The sequence below is a fragment of the Otolemur garnettii genome, unplaced genomic scaffold (assembly GCF_000181295.1).
Source record: "Otolemur garnettii isolate 467f Iridium unplaced genomic scaffold, OtoGar3 scaffold00144, whole genome shotgun sequence".
NCBI classification, from domain to species: Eukaryota; Metazoa; Chordata; class Mammalia; order Primates; family Galagidae; genus Otolemur; species Otolemur garnettii.
In genome coordinates, this window is record NW_003852539.1 from 1,576,572 (window position 1) to 1,600,170 (window position 23,599).

The window sequence follows — 23,599 nt, forward strand, 5'->3', positions numbered from 1 at the left end:
CTCAAGGGTTTGGGCCCTTTAGACAGACTTTTTTCTACTGTCCCGTGCTGCCCCTATGGCAGGTATAACTGGGGGACATGAGTCATCTCAGGGTCAGGGAAAGCTTCTGAGGATGTAGAGTTGGATCTGAGCGCTATGGGGGGGGGGGGAAATTGAGACCCTTCCAGGCAGGGTGATCTGCTAAGAGGCCCTATTATAGGGAGCAACTCTGGGAGGACACAGGAGGAAGGAGGTGTGTGCAGGGCAGCAATGCAGACTCACCAGTCAACTGAGGGGCAGCCATGGGGCTCACAAAAGGATTCTTCCTCCCACAAAAGGGCTCTCAACAGCCATCTCTAAATAGCTCCCTGGATGAAAACCTGCTTGGAGGCTGGAAAGTCACATTTCCATAGAGATGGTTAGAGATATAGGGCTTTCATTGGAAGGGTGGCTCAGCCTTGGAATCATAGCTAGAGGGGCAATAATATAGTCACATGGCAGCCACAGCCCACAGCTGAGTGCTCTGGGAAGTCATCAACACCCCCACCATGGGTGGGAACCTGCCCAGGGTCATACCACTGGTAGGAATGAGGCAGGTTTTGAACTCTGCAGTGTGATCTGCCAGCAGTCCCCATGCCTAACCACTGTACTCTGCAACTTAGGAATCAGACAGGCCCCTGTGAGCCATGACCACACCCTTCCTTCCTTCCTGTTTTCCCACCCACTCACCTACTAGCTGTTTGTGGTTGGAGCACCAGTGTACATGCTGTGTCCATTTATATCCCAACTAGACCCACTAGACCTGGAGTCCAGCCTCCCGCCCACCATTGGAATCTGTTTGGCCCCAAAATTGCAAGGTCGTTTACCCTGAGCTTGAACACTCCTTCTATCAAGGAGCTCACTACTACTCAGGCTTGCTTTTCCTCAAGTCTGTAACTCTGGGATTTAGAAAGATTTTTCTTAACATGAGCCCAGATTTTCCTTTCTGTCCTGGTTCTGCCTGATTGCTGAGTCACCCACCAGGAGGCTGACAGGGGTCATAGATACCGCCTAAATTGTCCAAGGACAGATTTTCCATGAGCCTGGTTTCTCCTCTGTGCTCAGCTGGCAGGGAGCAGATGTGCTCAGGGCATGGAGCAAGAAGGTGGCTATTACCATGAGACAATTAGGGTGCCCTCTCTTTCCCCTTCACAGTTGGAGTCTGTAAGTCCAGGGCTTGAACGCATAGCCCCCTCATGTATTCCTCAGGTTTAAGCCATGAAGAAGCTGCAAGGGACTCCAGCCGGCTGCCTTTATGAACATTAATTACCTTGTCCCATTCAGTTGCATCAGAAGCTATTTCACAGCCTTTACACAGCTGATACCTTGCATTCATTGCAGGGTTTAAAAACTGTTCACAGACTTTTCTTACTTTATTTGTCCCTTCAGTATATGTGTATCTCTGTGCAAGCGGGAGCACTGAGGCCTCTGGTTGTGGTGGCCCAGCATCTTCATAGCCACTGGCCCACGGCATTGGTCAGGCACTTAATGTATACACAGCTGCCACCATATGTGGCCTTAGTCAGCGTGCCCTCTGCCTGCTGATCCACACAGCCCCAAAGAGAGGCTCCCCTCCTCCTGTGTCCTCCCCGCCATGGCCTGTAAGACACAGGCCAAGCTTCTGAACCAGGCACCTGAAGCTTTTCTGGGCCAGCCTGGAGGTGGCCTTCCTGCCTTAATTCCTGCTCCTCGTACCCAGGACTGTCATACAGAATTGTGGAATTCAGTAGCCACACAGTTAGATGCTCAAGAAATAATAGCTATTTCTTTTTCTGTGGTTAAAAAGATTGCACCTTTTATCCTGGTTGATTTTTTTTTTTTTTAGTGCTTTTAAGCAAAAAATAAGACATGTATTTATAAGTATTAACCAAGAGGAAGAGAGCTGTCCAGTGGAAAGGGTGTTGCACATAACCTGGCACATAGCAAGTGTCTGGTCACTGGGTGCTCAGCCCATCAACTCTGGCTACCGGCAAGGTATAAAGCATCAGCTGGGCAAGGACTCAGTTTCAGGGTCTGGTCACTTCCCTATTCTGGGTCTGTTTTCTGTCTGAGGCTCAAGGGAATGAAGCTGAAGAACACTGCAAAGAGGAGACAAGGACCTGCGTCAGGCTGGGCTGGATCCAGCCCCTCGCCGAGGGCCTCTGGCTGCTCTGGGCTATTTCCAGGAGAAGGTAGACATCATCCTTCCCATGTCAAACTGTTTGAGGATGTGGAAACGTTAGGACTGGAGGGAAGAAATTTCAAGCAGCATCATATCTTTTGGAGACTGTCAAGTGAAAGAGGAGACAGGCCAGCCAGAGCTTGAACCATGAAAGTGAGCACAGGTTGCCAAGCTTGATAACAACTTGCGAGAGAGCTGCCTGGGAAACTGTGAGTTCCCAGGGGCCAGAGAAATACTTGCCTGTAGGACGGTATGAACAGGATCCACCTGAAAATGGCCAAATCCAAGCATGCACAAGCTTTCTTTGCATTAGAGTCTTAAGGACCTTCTGAGCATGAATGTTCTCTAACAGTAATTTTCAAATTGCTTTAAATTCACAGAAGTCTTTTTTTTTACCCAGTTCAGTTTATATAGATTCCCTACTCAAAAAAACAACTTGATACAGAGCTGCTGTGGTTGGGGGAGGAGAACCCCAAGGCTCACTGCTCAGCCTCCCCACCCTCCCCCAACCAATCCTGGTCTAAAACCCTGTAAGCCCAGGCTGCTGAAGGCTGGAGTGACTCCGCCTGATCTCCACATTTAAGGAGTCTACTCCTCTCTGGCAGTTTCACTTCTACGAACACAAGGGGCCCAGCTCTGGCTTCCTGCCTGCCCCCTAATCTCACTGTCTGGTCGGAAGCAGGGTGTTGGCTGCATTCCACAGACCCATGCTGGCTTCAGCCCAGGCTTGGAGCCTGCTTGCTTGTCCTTAGGCATCTACACTTGGTCACTGAGAAGTCACTCCACAGCGTCTCCACCTGGCATACTCAGTCTTGTAGAATCAAAGCATGTCCTATTCCAAGAGCCATGCTGGGTGTCAGCCTCCAGCTGCTGCTGTCTTCCTGACAGTGACACTGAGAACTGATGTTTTCTTAGTATGAAAAGTCACAACAGTGAAACCGAGAAAATGGTGAAAATGACACTTCCACATTGCAAGCCTGCAAAACTGACAAAGGCAGGCCCTCAGCAGCAGGAGTCCTTCTGGACAGTATAGAAGAGAGTGACTTTGACCTGCTGTTGGCCTTCCATCAGGTCACCACTGAACTCTCTAGAATCTGGGTCCTCCTTCTTCCTGCCCTCACATCTACCCAGCTCAGGCTCTATGCAGCCTGTACCTGGCTCCTGGGCTCCCTGCCGATGCCAGGAGCCTCATAAAACATCAGTCTGGTCAGACCTTGGACATCCACACCCAGATAAAAGCTTTTCTCTACGAAAGTCAGCTGAGGCCCAACCTCACTGGTTCCATCTCTGATCATATAGCACTTTGCACATTGTCTCAATTACTATTTCTATCTCTTTGTTTTATGACCTTTTTTAAGTGCCTATTAGTCACTTGAGACCAAGATCAGACTCTGATTTAGCTTTATATTTATGGCCCTGGCCCAGCCCCAGGCTCTGACCAGGCCTTCCTAAGTACTGTCGAGTAAATACATAGAGCCTAAAGCAGAGACTCTGGCAGGCTCCATGCCTGTGCTGAATTACATGTGTGCCGTGGAATTCCTGGCACGGCAGGCCTGTCCCTGGATGCCATACTATGTGTCTCTCACACTCAATGCTGTGACATGATGTCATCTCTGCAGAACTCTGACAAAAAGAGAAACTGGGGTGTACCCAGAGCCCAGTGTGAACTTCTCAAGTGACCCAAAACTCAGCCTCCCCAGTTCATTTTTCACCAAGGAATGTGTTTCCTACCTCTTGGCGACTGAATATTTTTAGCAGATACACAGTTCCGCAGGCCATGCCACCTTTTTTAGTTTCGCTGGGGGAACAGTGTGTCATTGCAGACAAGTCAGCCAGCCCACTGTGGCTGGACCTCTCAGGGCACAATGGCCACTGGGAACTGGGCCCAACCCTCCCTTTACAGGACATAGGCTTCCCATAAAGGTGGGTCTCAAAGTGACGGTGTGTGCTTTCCTAATCACGTCTTCCTCTTGCTTCGCACTACCGTACCCAAATTGCATGCCTCTGGGGGGAGCATGTTTGACAGCAAGAGCATGATAAAATCAGAAATTTGGGAACCTTTAAAATGCCCAAATTTGGCAGGATGCAAGAGTTTTACAATTTAATATTAATAATATATGAAAAAGTCAATAATAAAAATGCAGGATAGCCTCATAGAATCTCAGATTAAGAAGGTAACTCAGAAGCCATTGAGATGTTCATCTTCTCATTCAAGGGCATAAAGCTGCTTGGTGGAGAGAAACATCATGGGCGTGAATGTCAGACATGCCGGATCCTACTAGCACATGACCTTGAAGAGATTACTTTGAGCCAGAAGTTTAGGGCCACACTGGATCTGCCTCTTGTATTTAATTTGACTTCCACAAGTTTTTTTTATTTTTTAATTACAGAATTATAGAGTGGTTAAATAAAGAACTTTATAGGCAGGTGACCTGAGTTAAATTTCAAGTCCATTAACTAAGTGACTGTGTGATCTTGGGCAGGTCACTTAACCTCTCTCACTGTTTTCTCATGTGTAAATGGGGTGATTAGAGTCCCCCAAAAGACTGTCATGCAATGTAATGAGTAAATGCATATTTAAAACAGTGCTTGGCACCTTGTAAGAGCTACATAAGAATTTGCTAATGTTTTAGCTTTTTTTAAAAAAAATCTAGATTCGGCGCCTGTGGCTCAAGCTGCTAAGGTGCCAGCCACATACACCTAAGGTGGCGGGTTCGAATCCAGCCCGGGCCCGCCAAACAACGATGATGGCTGCAACCAAAAAAAAAAAAAAAAAATAGCCGGGCGCCTGTGATCCAAGCTACTTGGGAGGCGGAGGCAGGAGACTTGTTCGAGCCCAGGAGTTGAAGGTTGCTGTGAACTGTGATGCCACAGCACTCTGCCCAGGGGGACAGCTTGAGGCTCTGTCTCAAAAAAAAAAAAATCTAGATTTGTGGTTTTCTTGACAAAACTGGAAGATATGATAAGCTCTTGCAATGCTTGGCTGAAAGGGAGTAGCCACTGCCCCTGCAGCGAGGATAGGCCCTGCCTCCCAGGTCCCCGCCACCCCTGCCCCTCCTGTGCCTCCTCTTTGTCATGTTGCCAGCCCATCCCCCTTTAGTGCCTGAGCTTCCGCTTGGTCCTAGGAATAAATATATCCATTTCTATTTACGAGTACAAATATGCTAAACCAAATATATCCAAATGAACTAAATGTATCTATGTTACAAGGTTGGGACAGGAGTAAACAAGCAACTTCTCCTAAAGCCCCTGTATCACTGTGCAGGACATGTCAGAAGCACACAGTAATCTTGAACTCCCTCTTGCTGGAGGATCTCACAGCCTGTTCATCTGGCCTCTGGGCGCACAGTGCTTGTGATGGGGAGCTCACTAACTTACAGAGCAGTTTCGTTGCTGAGTCTTTGTCATATTCAGAGCCAAGAATCAGCAACTTCGTTCACTACCTTGCCTGAAAGCCTATTTAATTTCCAGTACACCTCTCCTGGAACCTCGAGTATCTGTGTGCTTGGTGGAAGCTCCAGGTTTTAGAAATGCCTCTAAAGAGTCCAATATGTCGCATGCTGATGGTTCAGTATCAGCAGCTGAGGGGATTGGAGGAATAGCTGCTGATGGCAGGAGAGGACCTCACACTAGGTCATACCACGTCACATGTCAGAGCACAGGAGTCCAATCTGGGGTCCAGTCCCTGCCTTACCATTCTCTAGCTGCCTTCTGTCTCCTTTTCTGTTGGGTGAAGATAGTAAGACCCTCTTGATAAAAAAGGTCATTCAAGCATCTTTTTATTTTCCTTTGAGTCTACGAGTCTTACAGCCATAGCATAGGAATGAAAACAGAAAGCCTTCCATGTCCCTCCCCACGGCCTCCACAACCTCCTCCCACCAGGCGGCAACAGAAAGCTGCTTCCAGGCAGGGGTCTGGGAGCACAAGTGCCACAGCCTTGTCTCAGGTCCCTCAAAGCAGCTAAGACTTTCACAATCCACAGAAACAGTTCTTTTTCTTTAAGAATAAAACCAAACATTACTTTCCAGACTGACTGATGCCTCTGGTTTGTCAGGGCAGCAGAAGACAGGTGGGCAGTGGGGCTAGGAGAAATCGCGCCCTGTCCCAGGAACTGAGTCAGCTCCTCAGGGCTACCAGTGCTGGCCTGTCTTGCAGCCTTGGAATGGGCAGGCAGCTGGTCACTTGGGTAAAGAGCAGCCTGTGGCACAGGCTGATGGTTTGGGTGAAGGAAGGAAGAGGCCCACAGACTTGGGAGGCAGGACCATGCCCCTAGGGTTGTCTGGTTTCCTGTCCAAATTTCTTTGCAGCCATCAACACCTGGGGGCTCTGCCCCATGGCTGGCAGCCTTTCAGGAAGGGCTGAATGGAGAAGGATACTATTCTTGTTTGTTTGCAGTGTCCCCGGGAATACTGGCGAAGGATGGTGCTAATGAAAACTTGGTCAGCATAGTCAGCATAGTCTGAAAGTGTTTGAGCAGCAAGTCTGTGCAGGAACTGGGAGCTGAGGGGAAAAATCACTGGCTGGGTGATCCTGGCCATGTCACATGAACTTGCTAGGACTCAGCTCCCTGTTCTATAGAAGGGGGATAATTGTACAGAAATCATAAAGGGTTGATAGCAGGATTGGGTGACATCAAGCATGTGATGGTGCTTTGCTGTCTAGGGGCGAGGAAGATTATTTTTTAAGGGAAGGAAAGTGACTTGCCTGAGGTGATCCAATGAGTTCCCATAGGAGCCAGAATCAGACCCAAGTCCCCTGCTGCCCTCTACATGAAGCTGAGTTGTTCCTACAAGAGAGTGCTCGTGTTCACACAATTCACCATGGTTCTGGGAGACTGGCTATGTCCTGTGTCCTTGGAGAGCCCATGGCATCAGGTTGCACTTGTGCTCAGAGGTTCGGTAAATGGGAATAGGAAAGTTCATGCTGAGCGTGATGATAGCAGACCTGAGGAAAGAAGGCCTTGATTTGTCTCTTTGATGTGGAACTCAAATTCAGTGAGCACCTGCTGGGTACTGGATGCTGTGCTAGGCTCCATGGATGCGCCAGTGGATAAGTAGATGTGGCCCCTGCCGTCACGTGGATAATGGGGACTGTGCTTGTGAGAAGGCCATTGCAGTCCATGTGGGTTAACAGTACCCTAAAGGAGTGGGTGAGACCCCCTGGAAGGGTGTGTGAGAAGCCTCTGAAGGGCAGGACATTCGTGCAAAGCCCTATAGCAATGGACGTTCTGGTCAGACAGGAGATGGGCTAGGGCCAGAACAGGGACTTTGGGGCTCCAGGTGATATTGGGCATGGCTAGAGGGGGAGTGCAGCAGGGGATAGGGGATCAGTGAGAATTGGTGGGAGAGGAGCTGGAGAGGTGGCCAGGGCTAGATGGTGCCCTGAGCCTTCTGGGCCAAGGAAAGGGTAGGGCTTCCTTCTGAGGGTAGTGAGACCTCCAGGCTTGGAGGAGTGGCAGGACCAGACAGATTCAAGGAAAGATCCTGCTGGCTGTTTTATGAAGAAAGGATACAGGGGTATAGGAGAAGAGACAGTGGCCAAGGCCGAAGGCAGACATGGCACTCTTAGAACATGTACAGCTACAGCATTATGACTGCGCTGGGGGACTGAATGTGGGGAGGGAAAGAAACGGAGCCATGGGTGAAGGAGCTGTTCATTGAGACAGGGGCCCAGCAGGAGAAGCTGCAGGTGGAGGAACTGGGGAGAGGCTCCAGGCACATAGGGGTCTGAGGTGCCTGAAGACCACCAAGGGTGATGCTGAGGGCCAGAGGATGTACAGTAAGGTGGTTAGAGCTGGAGAGAGAAGGGACAGCCATCAGTGCCCACGTGGAAAGTTACCTGGGAAAGGTGGGAGGTGAGAGGGGCACAGGGTGGAGCCTGGGGTGCCAGCATAAGAAGGAGTTTACAAAGAAGACACAATCAGGAGAGAAGAGGGTCACCAAGGCCAAGCATCTGCCCCTGGGGTAGTGCAGGGTGTGGAAGGTCTCACACTCAGGCTAAGAATCCACACCTCACCTGAGCTCCATGCCAGTGTTGCCCACGGCTTCATGAGTCAGAATGCTCTTCCTCCTGGAAGTGTGCCAGGATCCCCTTTCTTGCGCCCACTGCCTGCCACAGCCTTTCCTACCCTGTCTGGACTGGACACCACACATGTATGGCATTAGACCAACAAGATGGCCAGTGGGATCCTACTGAGCCTGTGGGACAGTGAGGGCTGCCTTCTGAAGGCAGAAGTAGGAGCTTTTCTATTGGGTCTTCAGGGGCATCTGTGGCCCTGAGCTCCAGCAAGGGGGGCTGGCTACCTCAGCAGGCTGCTGAAAGCTGGTGGCACTTCCTGGCATATCCCCAAGTGCTGAACCAAGGGCGCTGGGAATCTGGGTCCCGCGGAGCTCCTGGGATAGAAGTGAGGGAGAGCGAGCAGGGCTTCTGGCTTCCAGACTCTGGAGCTTAGGAAACAGTGATGGTCCCTATTACCCCTCCTCACAGGAACATCTGGGTGGCTTCCTGGCAGACTGCAGAGACTTTGGAGCAGGCAGGTTTGGATACTGGTTCCGTCTATCTCGGGCAAGTCTCTGTCTCTGAGCCTCAGGGTCTTAAGAGCTCTTTGTTGTGAAGTGGTTGTGGTTTAATTTGACAAATTCCCAGGACAGCCTGAGCACTCAGTAAATGGTAGCTGCCAGACACGCTGCAGCTGTCTCATTATCATCAGTTTTACTGTCACTCTGTTGGCCTACAGTGGCTGTTCTTATGAGCAAAGCTGCTGCTGGGGCTGGCTCTGGAGAGGTCTGGGGACCTGTGGCTTCACTTCCTCTGGCAAGAAGCACCAGTGTACGCAGCTGCACTTGTCCAAGGGGCAGGGGCACAGGGTTCCATGGTGGACCTCCAGGGCAATTTGTTCCTCCCACCCCAGTGGTCGTCTCGGTTCTGCGGCCTCCATTCCCAGTGTCCATAACTGGCTGGATGAAGCTAGGAAGCGTGTGCGTCTTCAGAGGTGGGAACCTGCCTCTTCTCCTTTTTTTTTTTCCTTTACCATGACGCCTGTTGCTCATAGGTACAAATCAAACGAAGAGTATGTATATGTGCGAGGCCGCGGCCGAGGGAAATATGTTTGTGAGGAGTGTGGAATACGCTGCAAGAAGCCCAGCATGCTGAAGAAACACATCCGCACCCACACTGACGTCCGGCCCTATGTGTGCAAGCACTGTCACTTTGCTTTTAAAACCAAAGGTAAGAGACAGTCAGCTGGGGCACTGCCCCTGCCTGCTGCAGGGAGCTCCCCTCTGGGGGTCCCAGAACAGAGCTCAGGGGCCCAGACCTCTCTGCCTGGAGCCTGGAGCACCCCCTGCCCACTTCTTGGGTTCCCACCCTACTTGGTGCCCAGTGGCAGAGCAGCTGGCTCCGGACTGTGCCGTGGCACCCATGGCTGCTCCCAGCCGTCTTCCTGGATCCTGCACATAGCCCCAACCCGAGGCCACCCTGCTCTGCCCTACCCGCAGCACTCTCACACACAGCCCTGGTTTTGTACCTCCTCTCATCACCCCTTCCTGTTGCATGCCTCCTGAGCCATTTATCCACTGATCTGAAGAACTCCAGCATCGACACTGGTCACTGCCACTCTTGCATTCAGAAATCCATTCCACTCCGAACCACCACCACACTCGCATGCTCACTGCTCATGCCACAGTCCGCCCCGCCTCCACCTGCCTCTCCACTCCCCTCAGCCCCTGCACTGCCCAGCTTCTCTGCCGCTCTCAGCACAGGGCCAGACTAGCAGCTCTGTCACCCCTGTCCCCAGCCATGCCTCACATAAAGGTCAGGAAAGGCTCTGTAGTCACCTGTGAAAGGAAGGGCTGGCCGTTGAGGGCATGCATCTCAGAGCTGTGACGAGTAAGGGTGGCAGCCTAGTCTACTGCAGCCACGCAGGACCTGGTGCGGATGAACGAGCTGAGTCCATATGATTCTTGGATTGCACTCTCCCCTGCAGGGCACACAAAGAGGGTGCTCACTGCAGACTGGGGTGCCTCAGAGGGAGGCCCAGGGCTCTTGGCACCTCTGGTGGCTTCAACCTCCTGTGCGTTGCAGATTCCTGGTTCAGGGTCTGGACACAAGGGTCCTATCTTCTCCTTTGAACAAGTTGGGGGCCTCCCCCCAGCCACCTGGGAGCCATGTGGTTTCCCGGGGATGAAACTTGTGGGAAGCCTTTGGCTTTGCCATTTGTTGGCTTTTCTTCCATTGGTAAAGCTGCTTCCGGTGACAGTGTGGGCAGCCGCTTTGGAGAGGGCCTCCAGCCTTCCTCACTTCCTTTGTGCTCCTGTTGCCTCTCTGCACAAGGTCAAAGGCCAGGTCATCATCCCCTGGCTCAGTGGCCTCTTCTCTGACCAAGTTCCTGTTCCTGGTCTCCTGACTACATGGACAGACCCCTGCCCTCTGTCCTCTTGCCATCGTCCTCCTCAAGTTGAACTCAGATTTTCCTGCAAGGTTTTGGTTTAGATGGAGGTGCCTATCCTCCTACTTCCTTTCTCTGATCCCCTCTCTCTTAGTGCCTCATAACACTGTCCCAGAGGGTGCCCAGAGAGACCAGATGGGCCTGCAGCCCTCTCCGTGCCCCATGGGTACATCAAAGTCACTCTCCACCCCTTGATCCCTGCCATGTCCCACCTCCTGTGGCCTTAGGGCAGCTGCTTGGGATTTCATAGAAAAGAGAGATGGAAATTGGCTATTTAAATAAGTCTTGAATTCTGAAAACTTTCCCCTTGAAAGTGAAGAAAGTGATCGCAGAATGATGGTGAATGCTAGAACCCCAGGGGCTTGAACTCATAGACACATCCCACCATCTTCCTCTCTGGGAATATTTGTTCTCTCCCCTCTCTGGACAGGGTGGCAAGAAGCTACAATCCGGGTGGGTCACAACTGCTGTCCCCAATCCAGTATATGTCCATGGGACCACACTGTCTCACCCTGAGGAGCCCCAAAAGCCTCCCAGCCCAGGCCAAGCAGGGCACACCTGTGTCCAGCACACCACCAGAGCTATGCACTGCCCTGGGAGCCATCACTGACATGCAAGACTGGAAAAACCCATCTTGACTGAGTTCCCAACCCAAGTAATCTCCCAGGGGCACCCCTCTCGACTCCCTCTGCCTTGCCCATGTTGCCAGGTCTAAGAGAGGCCTGTGACCCTAGCAGGGCCCCCACCTTCCAGGACATGCCTTCACTGGAAGCCATGCCAAGCTTGTCTGCAGTCCCTTCCTGGGTCTCTCTGAGCCAGCACAGAGCCCTGGAGGGGCCCAAGGGCATGATCTGAACAGAGGGGCTGCAGACTTTTTGCATTTCCAGAGCTGGGAAGCATCCCCTGAGAGCAGGTCCATAGGGTGTGCTTTCAACCAGTGACCACGGTGTGTGCTGAGCGCTTCCTCACATGTGTGTAGTGTGAGGACAGAAGCCTTCCAGAGGCAAAGCAAGGGTTGGGTGGGAAATGGCAGAGTCTCAAACTCTGACCAGCAGAGCAGGGACCATGTTAGAGTGGTGGCAGATGGAAGCACACTCTTCATGATGAGTGTGGGGAGGGAAGACAAGGAGCTCCTGTCTGTCCCCATGGTCAGGTGTCTCTGCAGAGTGCTGGGTCCTATCAGTCACAGCTCAGACAGATGGCCCCTCCTGTCGGGCCGACTGCCTCCCCATCAGGTGGTCCTTGGTCCTGGGCCCTCCCAGGACCACCACCCAGCTGTGCCTGTGCCTGGGAGCCCTTCCTGTCTGTCTCTGTCTGCCGTCTGTGTCTCGTCTCTGTGTCAGACGTCGTGGCGGCAGTTCAGGCCTCTGGGAGCCAGCTGAGTTGCGTGGGGGGGGGGCAGGAGAGGCCTGCAGTGGCCCTGTGGAGGCCAGAGGTCCTGTTTCCTCTTCTCAGATGGTCCCCAGAGGCCAGCGGGATGGCTGTACTGTGTCCAGGCCCTTGCGCCGAACAGCTCAGGGGACAGAGATGGCAGCTGTGGACAGACTTCATGCCCACCAGGCTGGCAGGGGCGGAGGCAGGGCCATTGGTCAAAGCTGAAGGAGGCAGAAAGGGGCAGGGGGCAACCCTCTTAGCGGGGCTTCTGCCTCCTTCAGACGCCCGTCACTCCCCACCTGCTTGCCTCTCTCCCTCCATCTGGGGATGTCAGGCTTTCAGTGGGTGCTGGGGGACTGTGGGGAGCTGCGGACTCTGCCTGAGAAGCGGAGGCTCTGCCCGACAAGCGGAGGCTCTGCCCCTTGACAGGGAGGTGGTCTCCGGGCACCCGTATCCATTTGCTGTACCTCCTGCAATTCAGAGAGGAGACAGGCCCAGAGAGGGGCATTGCAGAAGGAGCCTGGACAACACTCAGGATGGCTCATCCAGCATTCACTCCTGTGACCCACAGAGTCACCTCCGACTCCCTGCCTCCTCCCTGTAGCCTCCTTGGTGGGGACAGAGGAGAGGCAGGCCTTTGGAGGGCCCTGGTGCCTTCTTCTGAGAGGCTCTGAGGCCTAGACTAAGAGGCAAAACCATTTCACTACGGGCATCATCTTAGCATCTCTCCTCCATACCTAGCATGGTGTGTGGCAGAGTCCCCGGTTCTCAATAGAGAGTGATTGCCATGATGGGGGGTGGGGGAGTCTGTTCTCTGCCAGTCACACTCTGCTGCCATCCGTATGCGCCACCTCATCAACTCCTCCCACATCCCACAAGGTAGGTGTTACTTCATAGCCACAGAAACTGGGGTTCAAAAGGTGAAAGAATTTGCCCAAGAGCCAGTAGCAGGAGCCCAGCCAAACCCAAGGCTACCAAGCTCCAAAACCATCTGGGTTCCGTTCTGCCACCTCATGGAGTGAGCAAGGACCCCAGCGTCCTGAGGCCTGGTTCCAGAAGGCACACTCTGTCTAACCAGCCCTGTGACTTTGGCTAGTTCGCTGCATTTGTTATAGGAGGCCTGCCAGCACCCGAGACAGCCAGTGACATTGCCTAATGGTGTAACCAGCACCTGGGTCCTGAGTGAGATCAGAAGCAGGGAAAACCCCGCCTGGTGGGGGTTGAGTTACTTGGGCTGTGAGGTGCCTTCCGGCACTTGATTTCTGAGATAAGAGGATCATTTCCCATACATGGCTATTGCATGCCTGACATCTAACTTGGCCGGATATAGACCAAAGGCAGAACATGTACACCAAGCAGTGCTCATAGTCCCCTGTGGCCTGAGGTAGTCAGGGGAGGGTGGGCCTGGTTCTAGAACCTTAGGACAGTTGGTATCTCTGACTCATGGAAGACCCCAGATGGCCTTTTCCCACCTCTTGACTGTCCTGCTCATGGCAGTGAGGGCAGAGGTCCATAAAGTTGGATGAGGCCCTTCGGAGACCCCTCAAGATGATTCTGGAAGTTATAGCTGTGCTCCTTCTATGGTCAGCAGTAGAACATCCAAGTTTCTGTCCAGTGGTAGGAGGAAAACCCAAACCAGGAAGAAGGACGGAGTCATGGCCTGGGACCACAGGGAGGAAAAAGGAGGGGTACAGTGCCTCTCCCATCCCTGCTACTCTTGCCTCAGACACCTAAGGGAATCCCAGCTACGGCTCCCCATTGACATCTTAGCAACACTCCAAAAATTCAAGAATGATTAAGAAGCACCCTTTGGTTCATCCAGGGGCTCTCTCCCTGTTCACCTTTTCATCCATCCATCTCTCCTACCCGCTCATGTAATAGTCTTCCTGTCCATTTATGCTTCCATTTACCTTCTCATCCTATCCTCATTCGCTCCTGTTGCTCCCCCATTTGTCCTCCCACCCATCCTTCTTGCCACCTAACTTCCCATTCTTCTCTTCTCCTATGCATTTACATATGCCCACATCCATTCATCCATCCCACCAACCATTCTTCCACTCATCCAGGACTGCATCCTCCCATCCAGCTCTCATCCTCCCTTCTTCTTATTGGCCCATTTGCATCCATCTTTCCATTTCTTTTCTTCATCTGCTCATCTAACCCCAACTGTCCATTTAATCTTATCTACTCATCTAATGTTCCATCCCTCTCTCGATCTACCTCCTGTTCTTCCATCTCTCTATATTTCCTCTGTTCATGTATCTATCCATCCATCCACTAGTCTCTCTGTACATCCATTCCAGGAGGCTTACCTCTTTCCATTTTTCTCTCTGTCCATTCAAATTTACCAATTAATAAGATTAATAAGACAGAACATTTGAATCAGAGAACTTATGATTTAGCATGTGAACGACCATATGGAAATACAGACATCCCAGAGCAGCAGTGAGGACATCACAGTTTGGGAGCAGGCCCAAAGGAACATTCTGGACATCTGGCCTGTGTTCTCCTGGGGCAGACTAGGATGCTCTGCCTCTTTCTTTCCAGAATATTCCTGTCCACAGGGCTTTGTTGCCCGTGCCATGCTATATACACGTGGGGAATGGAAGCTATTGTTAGTGTTCCCCTGATTCCCAGAGCTTCTGCCCCTGCCCGCCAGCCTATGGGGCTGGACCCATAACTGGAGCAGAGTTGACTCCCCTCCAAGGCTTTGTAGGCATGGAGCAGGGTAGAGCCATACTTGGGTCTTCCTTGACTCAGCCTAGTCCTGTGTCCTCACTGTACATTGGCCTAGGGAAACTAAAGCCCAGGAAGCAACTTCTCTAAGGAAATAAGACTTGGGCCCCCAGCCTGTGGCTCTGAGGTCCCTGGCCAGTCGATGTCCCTCCTCTCAGCTTCTGACCCCTCTCCATTCCCAGTATTTTTGTCCTGGCTCTTCTTCCAGACCCTAAGATTCTGCCCTGTGAGCTGTTCTAGGAGTGTGGCCACCTGCCATGCTAGTCAGTGGGAGCCTCCCATGGCATCCCAGCACCTGAGATAGTCCAGAATTCTGTCTGAAGAGTGTCATCAGCTCTGTGCCCAGCCTTAGATCAGAAGCAGAAAAAAACTATTGCAATTGAGTTGTCTTTTAATTTCTTTTTTGTTTGTTTTTTAACCAGCATCTCACCTCCTCATTATACCCTCTGTCCCCTCACAGCCCCTTGCCTACCCACCCCCAGCTCATGTGTACCACCTTGAATAGCAGCTGTGGCTGCACATCTCGGCCAGGGCTGAGGATGCCCTGGCCCCTGCTCAGCCCCTGCAGCTGTCAGGCCCTCCACTGATCTGAAAAGCCATGGTCTGCCAGCCAGGTGCTGCCTTCATGAGCCCGGGCCCACCCTGGCTTCCTGCCCTACGACAGAGCCTAAGTCTCTTCTCATTTCTTTTCAGGGAATCTGACTAAGCACATGAAGTCGAAGGCCCACAGCAAAAAATGCCAAGAGACAGGGGTGCTGGAGGAGCTGGAAGCCGAAGAAGGTAACGAACTGCCATCTTCCTCCTTCACCCTCTTCCTTCCTCCCCATTTGCCTGCCCTCCTCCACCTTTCCTCCCTGTCCGCCTTCCTTTCTGTCCTCCTCTCCTCTTTTCTCCTTCTCTCTTTCCTTCCCATGTCCTTTCCCCCAGTTCTCCAGCTACCTGGAGACAAGGTTAAATTCAGCAAGATGCCTTCCATCTCAGCACGTGCTTTCGGTCATGGCTACCATGCATTATAGTCTGTCTAGCCCCATGGGTGCTCAATAAATGTTTACCGATTAAATGAACCAATCAGTTCTTACAGTCCATGTTAGTTGAGCACCTGTTGTCAGGCATGTTCTAAGTGTGTGCCCTGAAATATCTCAGCAAACTGTCATGATGGTGTTGTGATGTTATGTACTCTTGTACATAAATCACCTTTACATGTGGCACCCACACTTGTGCCACACACTCAGGCATGGGCCTGACCCAGGGGCCTTTTGGGGTTAGGAGGATTTCAAGAAAGCTAAAACCAGATCTGACAGTTCCTTGTCTCATCTCAATCCCATCCTACTGCCACACCCGGCCAGGATCATCCATCCATCCTAGCAGGCATATTAGAGCCAGTCTCTGAAGATGCAGGACAGGAGATGAGTCAAAGGCAGTGGGTCTGGCAGAGCGTTGTCCAGCCTCAGCATGCAGGCAGGAGGCCAGAGGGGCCTTGGCAGTGGACAGCAGGCCCTCCAGCAGGAGGAGGCTGGAGGCCTTCCTTTAGCATCAGGCAAATCTTTGGCCACAAATTTCCCCAAAATCACTACTGGGACTTAAGAGGAGTGCATGTATGTCTGTGTGTATCTGGATTTTTGTTTGTTTGATTTTTCTGATTAGGGGATGCATTTGCAGTCTTACAAAAGAGTTAAATCATTATTGCCTTTCAGGTGGAATAAATCACCTTTACATAACAGAATGCAATGAACCTGGAATTGTTGCCCAAACCTAGACATGGGTTTACCATGCCCCAAGAAAGCACATGGGGCCATTTACAGACGTCCATCACTGAGTTCTCCTAACAGGTGGTAGAAACTGGTGCTGCCCCATTTTAAGCAGAGGAAAGTAAAGCTCAGACAGGTGAAGGCAGGTACCCAGATCACACAAAAGCTCCAGGCCTCCCCACTGCCTAGTGAGCTGGACCAGGAGCCTAAGCTCAACCCAGAGCTCTCCCTAGGTGGTCCCTGTCCCCCTCCCAGCCTCATTTTCCCAGGGGGGCAAACAAGGATGACCACCTTTTGCAAGGATGAAATTCATGCGCATTCGTTGCAGAAGTAATTACAGAGCACTAGCTCCTTTCCAGGCTGTGTGGAAGGTGCTGGAAACTCAGCCGTGTATAACACACCGCTCCTGTCTTCAGGAAGCCTACATCCCAGAAGGGAGCCCTAAGTGAACAAATGCGGGACAGAGCAGGGATGATGGGTATGAAGAAGCAAAAAGTAAAGGTTGGGCGTGTAGGGATGGCAGGTGGTGTGAGCAGAGAACTTGGGTGAAGCCGGGGCTCCGTAGCCGGCAGGGTCTGGGAAGAGCGCGCCCCCCGAACAGGGATCAGCGGGCGCGGGGCCTGGAGAGCCTCAGTGCTCGGTCCGCGTGGCTGCAGCCGGCTCAGCGCGGGGCCACGAGGGGCGCGGGAGCACATAGCTGTCCTCCGGGCGTGCGGGGCGCGCAAGCGAGGCAGCCACCAGGGCCGGGCGCACGTCAGGGTTGAGGGGTGATCGGGCTCCCACTGGTTCTGGAGGAAGCGCCCACAGGCGTTGGTGGTGCATGGCAAAGTGGAGATGGGAGAGATTGGTAGGAAAAGAGCTAGGGATGACTCCGACGTTAGGGCCCCAAAAACTGGAAGGATGAAGCCGCCGCTTCCCGCGGTGAGCCGGCCGCAGGGAGCAACCGCAAGGGGTCTAGTCCGTGAGCGTAGGACGCAGAGCGCCAGCGGGGGAGGACAGCCGGGAGCCATCGCCTCCTGCCGCCAGTGCCTCAGCCCAGCCTCTGGCGCTGACCAGGGTAGGCGCCAGCGCCACCGTGTGGCCAGTGCCGGCGGCGCCCTCAGCGCACTCCCCTCGGGCTTGCCGGGCAGCCACTGGACCCTGCGCAGGCGGGTGGGTCTCCTGCAACGTTGGCTTTGACCCCAGCAGGGGCCTCAGTTCCAGGAGGGGCGTCGGGAGTGGGCCAACTGGCCAGGGCATCACCCAAAGCCTGCAGGAACCCAGATGTAAAGAACCCGACAAACCCTGAGCAGGGCAGGGAACCTTTGGTTCCCAGCATTCATGCCCTGGGTGCCCAAAACAGGCCAACATCAACTCTAGGCCTCGGCTTCCCTATCAGTAAAGAAAGCCTTTGGAAACCCTTCCTGCTGGACACCAGGACACTCTTGTTCTGATACTGCCTCACTGGTATCATCATCACCCTTACCTCCATCTGCAAAGGGCCATGTGTCCCCAGCTACCTGCCTACTGGGAGTGGGGAGGAGGAGGTAGAGGCTGGAGGTGACAGCAACTGAAGTTTATTGGGTACTTATTAGGTTCCAGCCTCTCACAGTCCTACAATAGCTTAATGAGGAGGTATTTATTATCATTACCCCATTTTATAGATGAGGAAACTGAACGCAAAGAGAAAGTAAATTATCTTAACATCATACCACAAAAAAGTAGTGGTGCTAGGATTCAAACCCAAACCATTTCCTGCTTCTTGAGACATAAAATCATTTTTAAACTGTCAATGTGATAGCCCAAGAGTAGTAAACTTTAGTTCTGACTCAGCCACCAGCTGGCTGGATGACCTTGAGTAAGCACTTGCCCCTTCAGCCCTTGGATTTCACTACATGTAAATAAGGGGTAGGGCCAGGGGAATTCCTGGGCTAACGCAGGGCCCTGTCAAAGTTCTAGGTCAAGGAAGGTAGATCCCTCCCAGTCCCATCCCAATCCCCTACTCCCCTCTGTTCTCTTAGCATTCTACTCCCAGCTGCAGGAGACTCTGCCCTCAGTTTTGTGACCATCCCTTTGCCTGCCAGCCCAGCTCCACCATAGTTTTTGATCTGTGTCCTTTTGAATGCCTGCTTTTGTCCATTTTGGGCATCTGACTGCTACATGTTGGATTATTTGGAAGATATGATGCTGGGCCTTCTGGCCTTGGGGCAGCTGAGCATGGTGGAGATCCAAGTTTGGCTGCACCAATGGCCTGGGTCTGCGTCTGTGTCCAGCTTTCCTGGTCACCAGTGGGTGCAGTACTGGCATGTGTGAGTGATGAGGCTGGCTGTCTGACTCAGCCAACCTATCACCAGCCTCACTCTGCAGGCCAGAAAGATGGGTCGTGATGGTCTAGTGAGTGGGCCAGATGTTAGCAGAACTCTACCCTGTGTCTGGATTGCTGCCCATTTCAGAGATGCCCAAATGAGACTCCTAACATGTCAGATGGGACCTGGCTGGTGGGAGCCACCGCCCAGAAGCCAGACCAGGAGGCTGCTATATCAGAGCTCCACTCCCACAAGCCGGGAACAGTGGGCTTCCAAGAGGCAGTGGCTCCTCTGCACAAGAGGGTGACTGGGATGGGCTGTGCTCTGCAGCCTGAGGCCAGCTGAGCCAAGTCATCCACAGAGCCCAGTGTCTGCCATGTGCCAGATGCTGTTGTGCCAGCCAGTGGCAGCCTGGTCACAGTGGCAGATGTGTCTTGGACTGACCACAGATGGCTCTGTGCTGCTGGACCAGCCAGCATGAATGCTCTATCCTAGAATAATAGATTTCATAATTAATGTATTATTAGTGGTATAATTATTTGAGCCCTTGCTGTGTGTGTGCTAGGCCTGTGAGGTGAGACTTTCACACTTATTTGAGAAAGGAGGATACTGAGGCACAGCAAAGTGACATAACTTGCTCATGGTGAAGCCAACACTGGGATTCTAATGGGGAAAAAAATAGCTGTCTTATTTGCTATGGTTAGTTCCAGCTCTTTTTCTATTTTACCTGGGCAGGTTACTTCATCTTCCCATTGCTCACTATTATCATCTACAAAGTGTTCCAATGTCTATTGTGTCACTTGCTCTTCTCAAAAGTCTTGTGCCAGCTATTGTGGCCAGTTTGCAGCTAAGGAAATTGAGGCTTAAAGAGGGGCAGCTATAGGGCCTGAGTGGCCCTGGGACCTGACCGTGATCTTGGGTCTTCTGTGTTTGCCCCTCAGGAACCAGTGACGACCTGTTCCCAGACTCGGAAGGGCGAGAGGGCTCAGAGGCAGTGGAGGAGCACCAGTTTTCAGACCTGGAGGACTCAGACTCAGACTCAGACCTGGAGGAAGACGAGGATGAAGACGAGGAGGACAGCCAGGACGAGCTGTCCAGACCGTCCTCAGAAGCACCCCCACCAGGCCCACCAGCTGCACTGCAGGCAGATTCCTCACCCATTCAGGGCCCTCTGCCCCCAGATGCCACCTCTGGCAATGAGGGTACACGCGGCAGCTCAGTCTCAGAAGCTGAGCACTTGATAGCCAGCAGTTGCTCCCCATCCAGCCACAGCATCCTGTGCCTCCCCAGGCTGGGACTGGCCCCTTCGGGCCCTGTGGAGAAGGAGACAGTCTCGGCCCTGAGCTCCAAGTCCATGTTGCCGAGAAGACCATGGTCCCCAAGCAAAGAAGCAGTCAGCCGCCTACCACTAGCCCGCAAACACTCACTAACCAAAAGTGACTCATCTCCCCAGCAATGTTCACCGGCCCGAGAACCACAGGCCTCAGCCCCGAGCCCACCTGGCCCCCAAATGAGCTCTGGAAAGGACACAGGCCCTCTCCTTTGTGGGTCTCCAAGACTTGAGCTGTCTCCTCTCACCACCCGGCCCCCTCGAGCACATATTCCCCCCAGACACTCACCCACCAGGAGATGGTCTCCGGGTCAGGCCGAGTCACCACCACGGTCAGCGCTGCCAGGGAAGTGGGCCTTGGCGGGGCCGGGCAGCCCCTCCACGGGCGAATGTGGCCCAGGCTTGGGGCTAGCCCCGCAGGTTCTCTTCCTGCCCACGCCTCTACCTCACAAGTTTCTCAGCAGAAGCCCCGAGCCCTGCGCCTCCTCATGGGTAAGTTCTTGCCCCCATGATGGCTGGGCCACTTCTCCCCTGTTGAGGGGGTAGGGTTTGCAAGTTCACACTTTCTAAAGTATCACACCTGGAGCCAGACAACTCCACCAGCTCAATAATTACTAATAGTTTATCAAACGTTTATTAGGCACCTACTGGGCCAAGCACCATGCTGGGGGACCTATATCAACTAGTGTATTAAACTTCATTTTAACTTCAGAATCAGCAGAGCATGGACTTTGGAGTCCATGGATTCTGAGTTCTATCACTTACCAGTGGTGTGGACTTGGATGTGGGTGTAAATACTTGTATAATTAATTCCATGCCCACCTGCCCCATTGTTGTCTCTATATATCCATCAAGCAGATGGCAGAGCTTAACCAAAATCATCACCAGCACCACCATCACTGTCAACAGTGTCCTCAGAGACACCACAGCCAATGCATTCCTGTCAAACTATCAGCATGGTCCCCATCACCTCTGGCATGATTGCACCATTGCTGCCACCCAATCAGTGTGACAGTGGTGTTACATCACCAGCACCCTCTCCCTGTGGCTGCCATGCCACCACACTGACAGAACCATCATTGTCAGTTGACCTCTAACTCCCAACACCTTTCTGTCCTCATGTTATCATGACCCAGCCACATCACTCTGTCACTGAAGTATCACTGATCTAGGAATCTGTCCTCGATTTTTAATTTTGGGATCACATTGAAACTCCTAGTGGTGGAGCTCACAGCCAAGAGTGAAGCTGGTTTGAGATCATTTTAAGAACAGGAGGGGCAGCAGAAGCACGATATAGGGCCGTGGGCATGGGTGGCAACAGGGCCTCACCTTGTCCAAGCACCTGCCTCCTCCAAGGACACATGTCCTGGCCAGAGGCATGGAGATCATGAGGCCTGAATGTATGCTAATGGTTACCTCTGGGCTGGAGAGGGCTTATGCCAGAGAGGGCATCTGGCTCAGGGTGGTGCTGTGGGCAGCATCAAGAACTCTGGTCTGCCCAGCTCAGCTGAGACTCAGGACTCACACTGTGGTCTCTGGCCTGTCCCCCTCACCACCTCCACATGCCCAGGGGCCTGGGTTTTCCACATGCCCAGCATGTAACCTTGACCTGATTCTGTCTTGTTTTCTGATCCCAGCAGAAGGCCGAGCCCCGAAGTCCCTCCTGCTCGCCCGGCCCTGCTCATCGTCTCTCCTCTAGACCCTTCTCTGCTCCCCATGACTTCCACAGCCACACCCCAGCCCGGACAGAAGATAACGTCTTCAGCCACCTGCCTCTGCACTCCCAGCATTTGGCCCGCGCCCCATGTCCCTTGATTCCCATCGGTGGGATCCAGATGGTGCAGGCCCGGCCAGGAGCCCACCCCACCCTGCTGCCAGGGCCCACTGCCACCTGGGTCAGTGGCTTCTGCGGGGGTGGCAGCGACCTGACAGGGGCCCGGGAAGCCCAGGAGCGAGGCCGCTGGAGTCCCACTGAGAGCTCATCAGCCTCCGTGTCACCTGTGGCTAAGGTCTCCAAGTTCACACTCTCTTCGGAGCTGGAGGGCAGGAACTACCCCAAGGAGAGAGAGAGGACAGGAGGAGGCCTAGGCAGACCTCCCGATTGGGAACCCCAAGAGGCCAAGGCACCCACAGAGCCAGCGCCCACACATAGCCCATGCGCCCCGCCACCCCAGGGCCACCGGGCAGCGCAATCCTGGAGCCCCTCTTTGGAGTCTCCGCACACACTGGTCAACCCTGAGGCTTCTGCCACCCCACAACTGGACCGCAGCAGCTCTGTGGGCTGCTTGGCGGAGACTTCCGCTAGCTTCCCAGCCCGGAGGAGGAACCTTTCTGGGGAACCCAGGACCAGGCCAGGCTCTCCACAGCCCTCAGGAAGTCGGGAGCCCACGGCACCTCCACACCAGCCTGAGGACTTGGGCCCCTCAAAGCACTTAGCCTCTCTTTGACCGCTTCAGCATCTGGCTTCTGGTGTTCAGCAACAGACATTTCCAGCCAACTTCCTCGAGTCATCCTGCTTTCATGGGACCCACTTCCATCTGTCCCTCTGTCCAAGCAGTTTCTGCCCAGCCCCCATCTGCTGTATCTTCCCACGTATGCAGTTATCTGTGCCTTTTTCTATACCTTTTGTTGCTTGAAAAGAAACAAATCACACACATACATAAAAAAAAAAAAACTCGAGGAATGTGAGGCTGTGAATAGTCTGTACTTTCTGGGGAGAGGCTGTAGGTGGAGCCTCCTTACCCTGCAGTCAGCAGCCACCTCACCCCCAAGGCTGGCAGACGAAAAGGGGATGCACTGAGGGAGAGAAAAACTTTTAAAATATGTAATGAAATGTAAAGGCAAGCACTCCTCTGTACAGATGTTTATGGTTTCTATTTATTGCCTCTTTATCCTGCCCTAACAGGTGGCTGCTCCTCTCTGCCACCAAAAAGGCCAGTGTCCTAAGGCAGAGGGACATAAACACACCCACCTAGGAAGACCCCAGAAAAATCATCTCTTCCTTTTTTTCTTTTTTGATGCAAGAAAACATTACTTTTCCTAGGATTTCAACACAAAATTACAGGAGCAAGTAGAAGGTAGGAGCTGGCTGCTTCCCTTAGGGCTCTCAGATACCCTGGTAGTCTGATTTGTGGGCCCACCCTGGCATTTGACAGGTGGACAACCATCCCATCCTCCCAACCCTGGTTTTGTGCCTCCCTTCTGCACCCCAACCCTGCCCCCGGGGCTGGGAAAGAAGCCCTGACCTACTGTTTCCCTGTTCCCAAGCAGATGGCCCAGGCCATAGGCTGCCCTCTCTATTCTAAAAACTATCTGGTGGGAGCTACCAGGGCCTGTTTGTTGACTTAAACCTCTTCTAAAAAGAGAGAAAGAAAGAGGATGACATTCAATTCTTTCTCCAGCCTTCTTCTGATTCACTTGACCCAAAGGATTAAATTGTCCTAAATCATTTGGATTTTTCTTCAAAGCAGTCAGAACTGGCTAGTGCCTCTTCCTTAGACC

The 23,599-nt window shown here is 52.8% G+C and overlaps 1 protein-coding gene across 2 annotated transcripts in view; it reads left to right on the top strand.

Moving 5' to 3' along the window:
• HIVEP3 (human immunodeficiency virus type I enhancer binding protein 3) overlaps positions 1 to 22,655 on the top strand; it is a 53,648-nt gene extending 30,993 nt beyond the window's left edge. The window contains exons 3-6 of one of the 2 annotated variants that reach the window (XM_003799014.2): positions 9,231 to 9,406; positions 15,429 to 15,515; positions 19,710 to 20,590; positions 21,736 to 22,655. In XM_003799014.2, coding sequence (XP_003799062.1) covers positions 9,231 to 9,406; positions 15,429 to 15,515; positions 19,710 to 20,590; positions 21,736 to 22,545 — 1,954 coding nt within the window. In that variant the 3' untranslated portion in view covers positions 22,546 to 22,655. The remainder of the gene's footprint in view (positions 1 to 9,230; positions 9,407 to 15,428; positions 15,516 to 19,709; positions 20,591 to 21,735) is intronic. The other variant, XM_023518667.1, reaches the window with a different exon arrangement.
• The last annotated feature ends 944 nt before the right edge of the window (positions 22,656 to 23,599 follow it).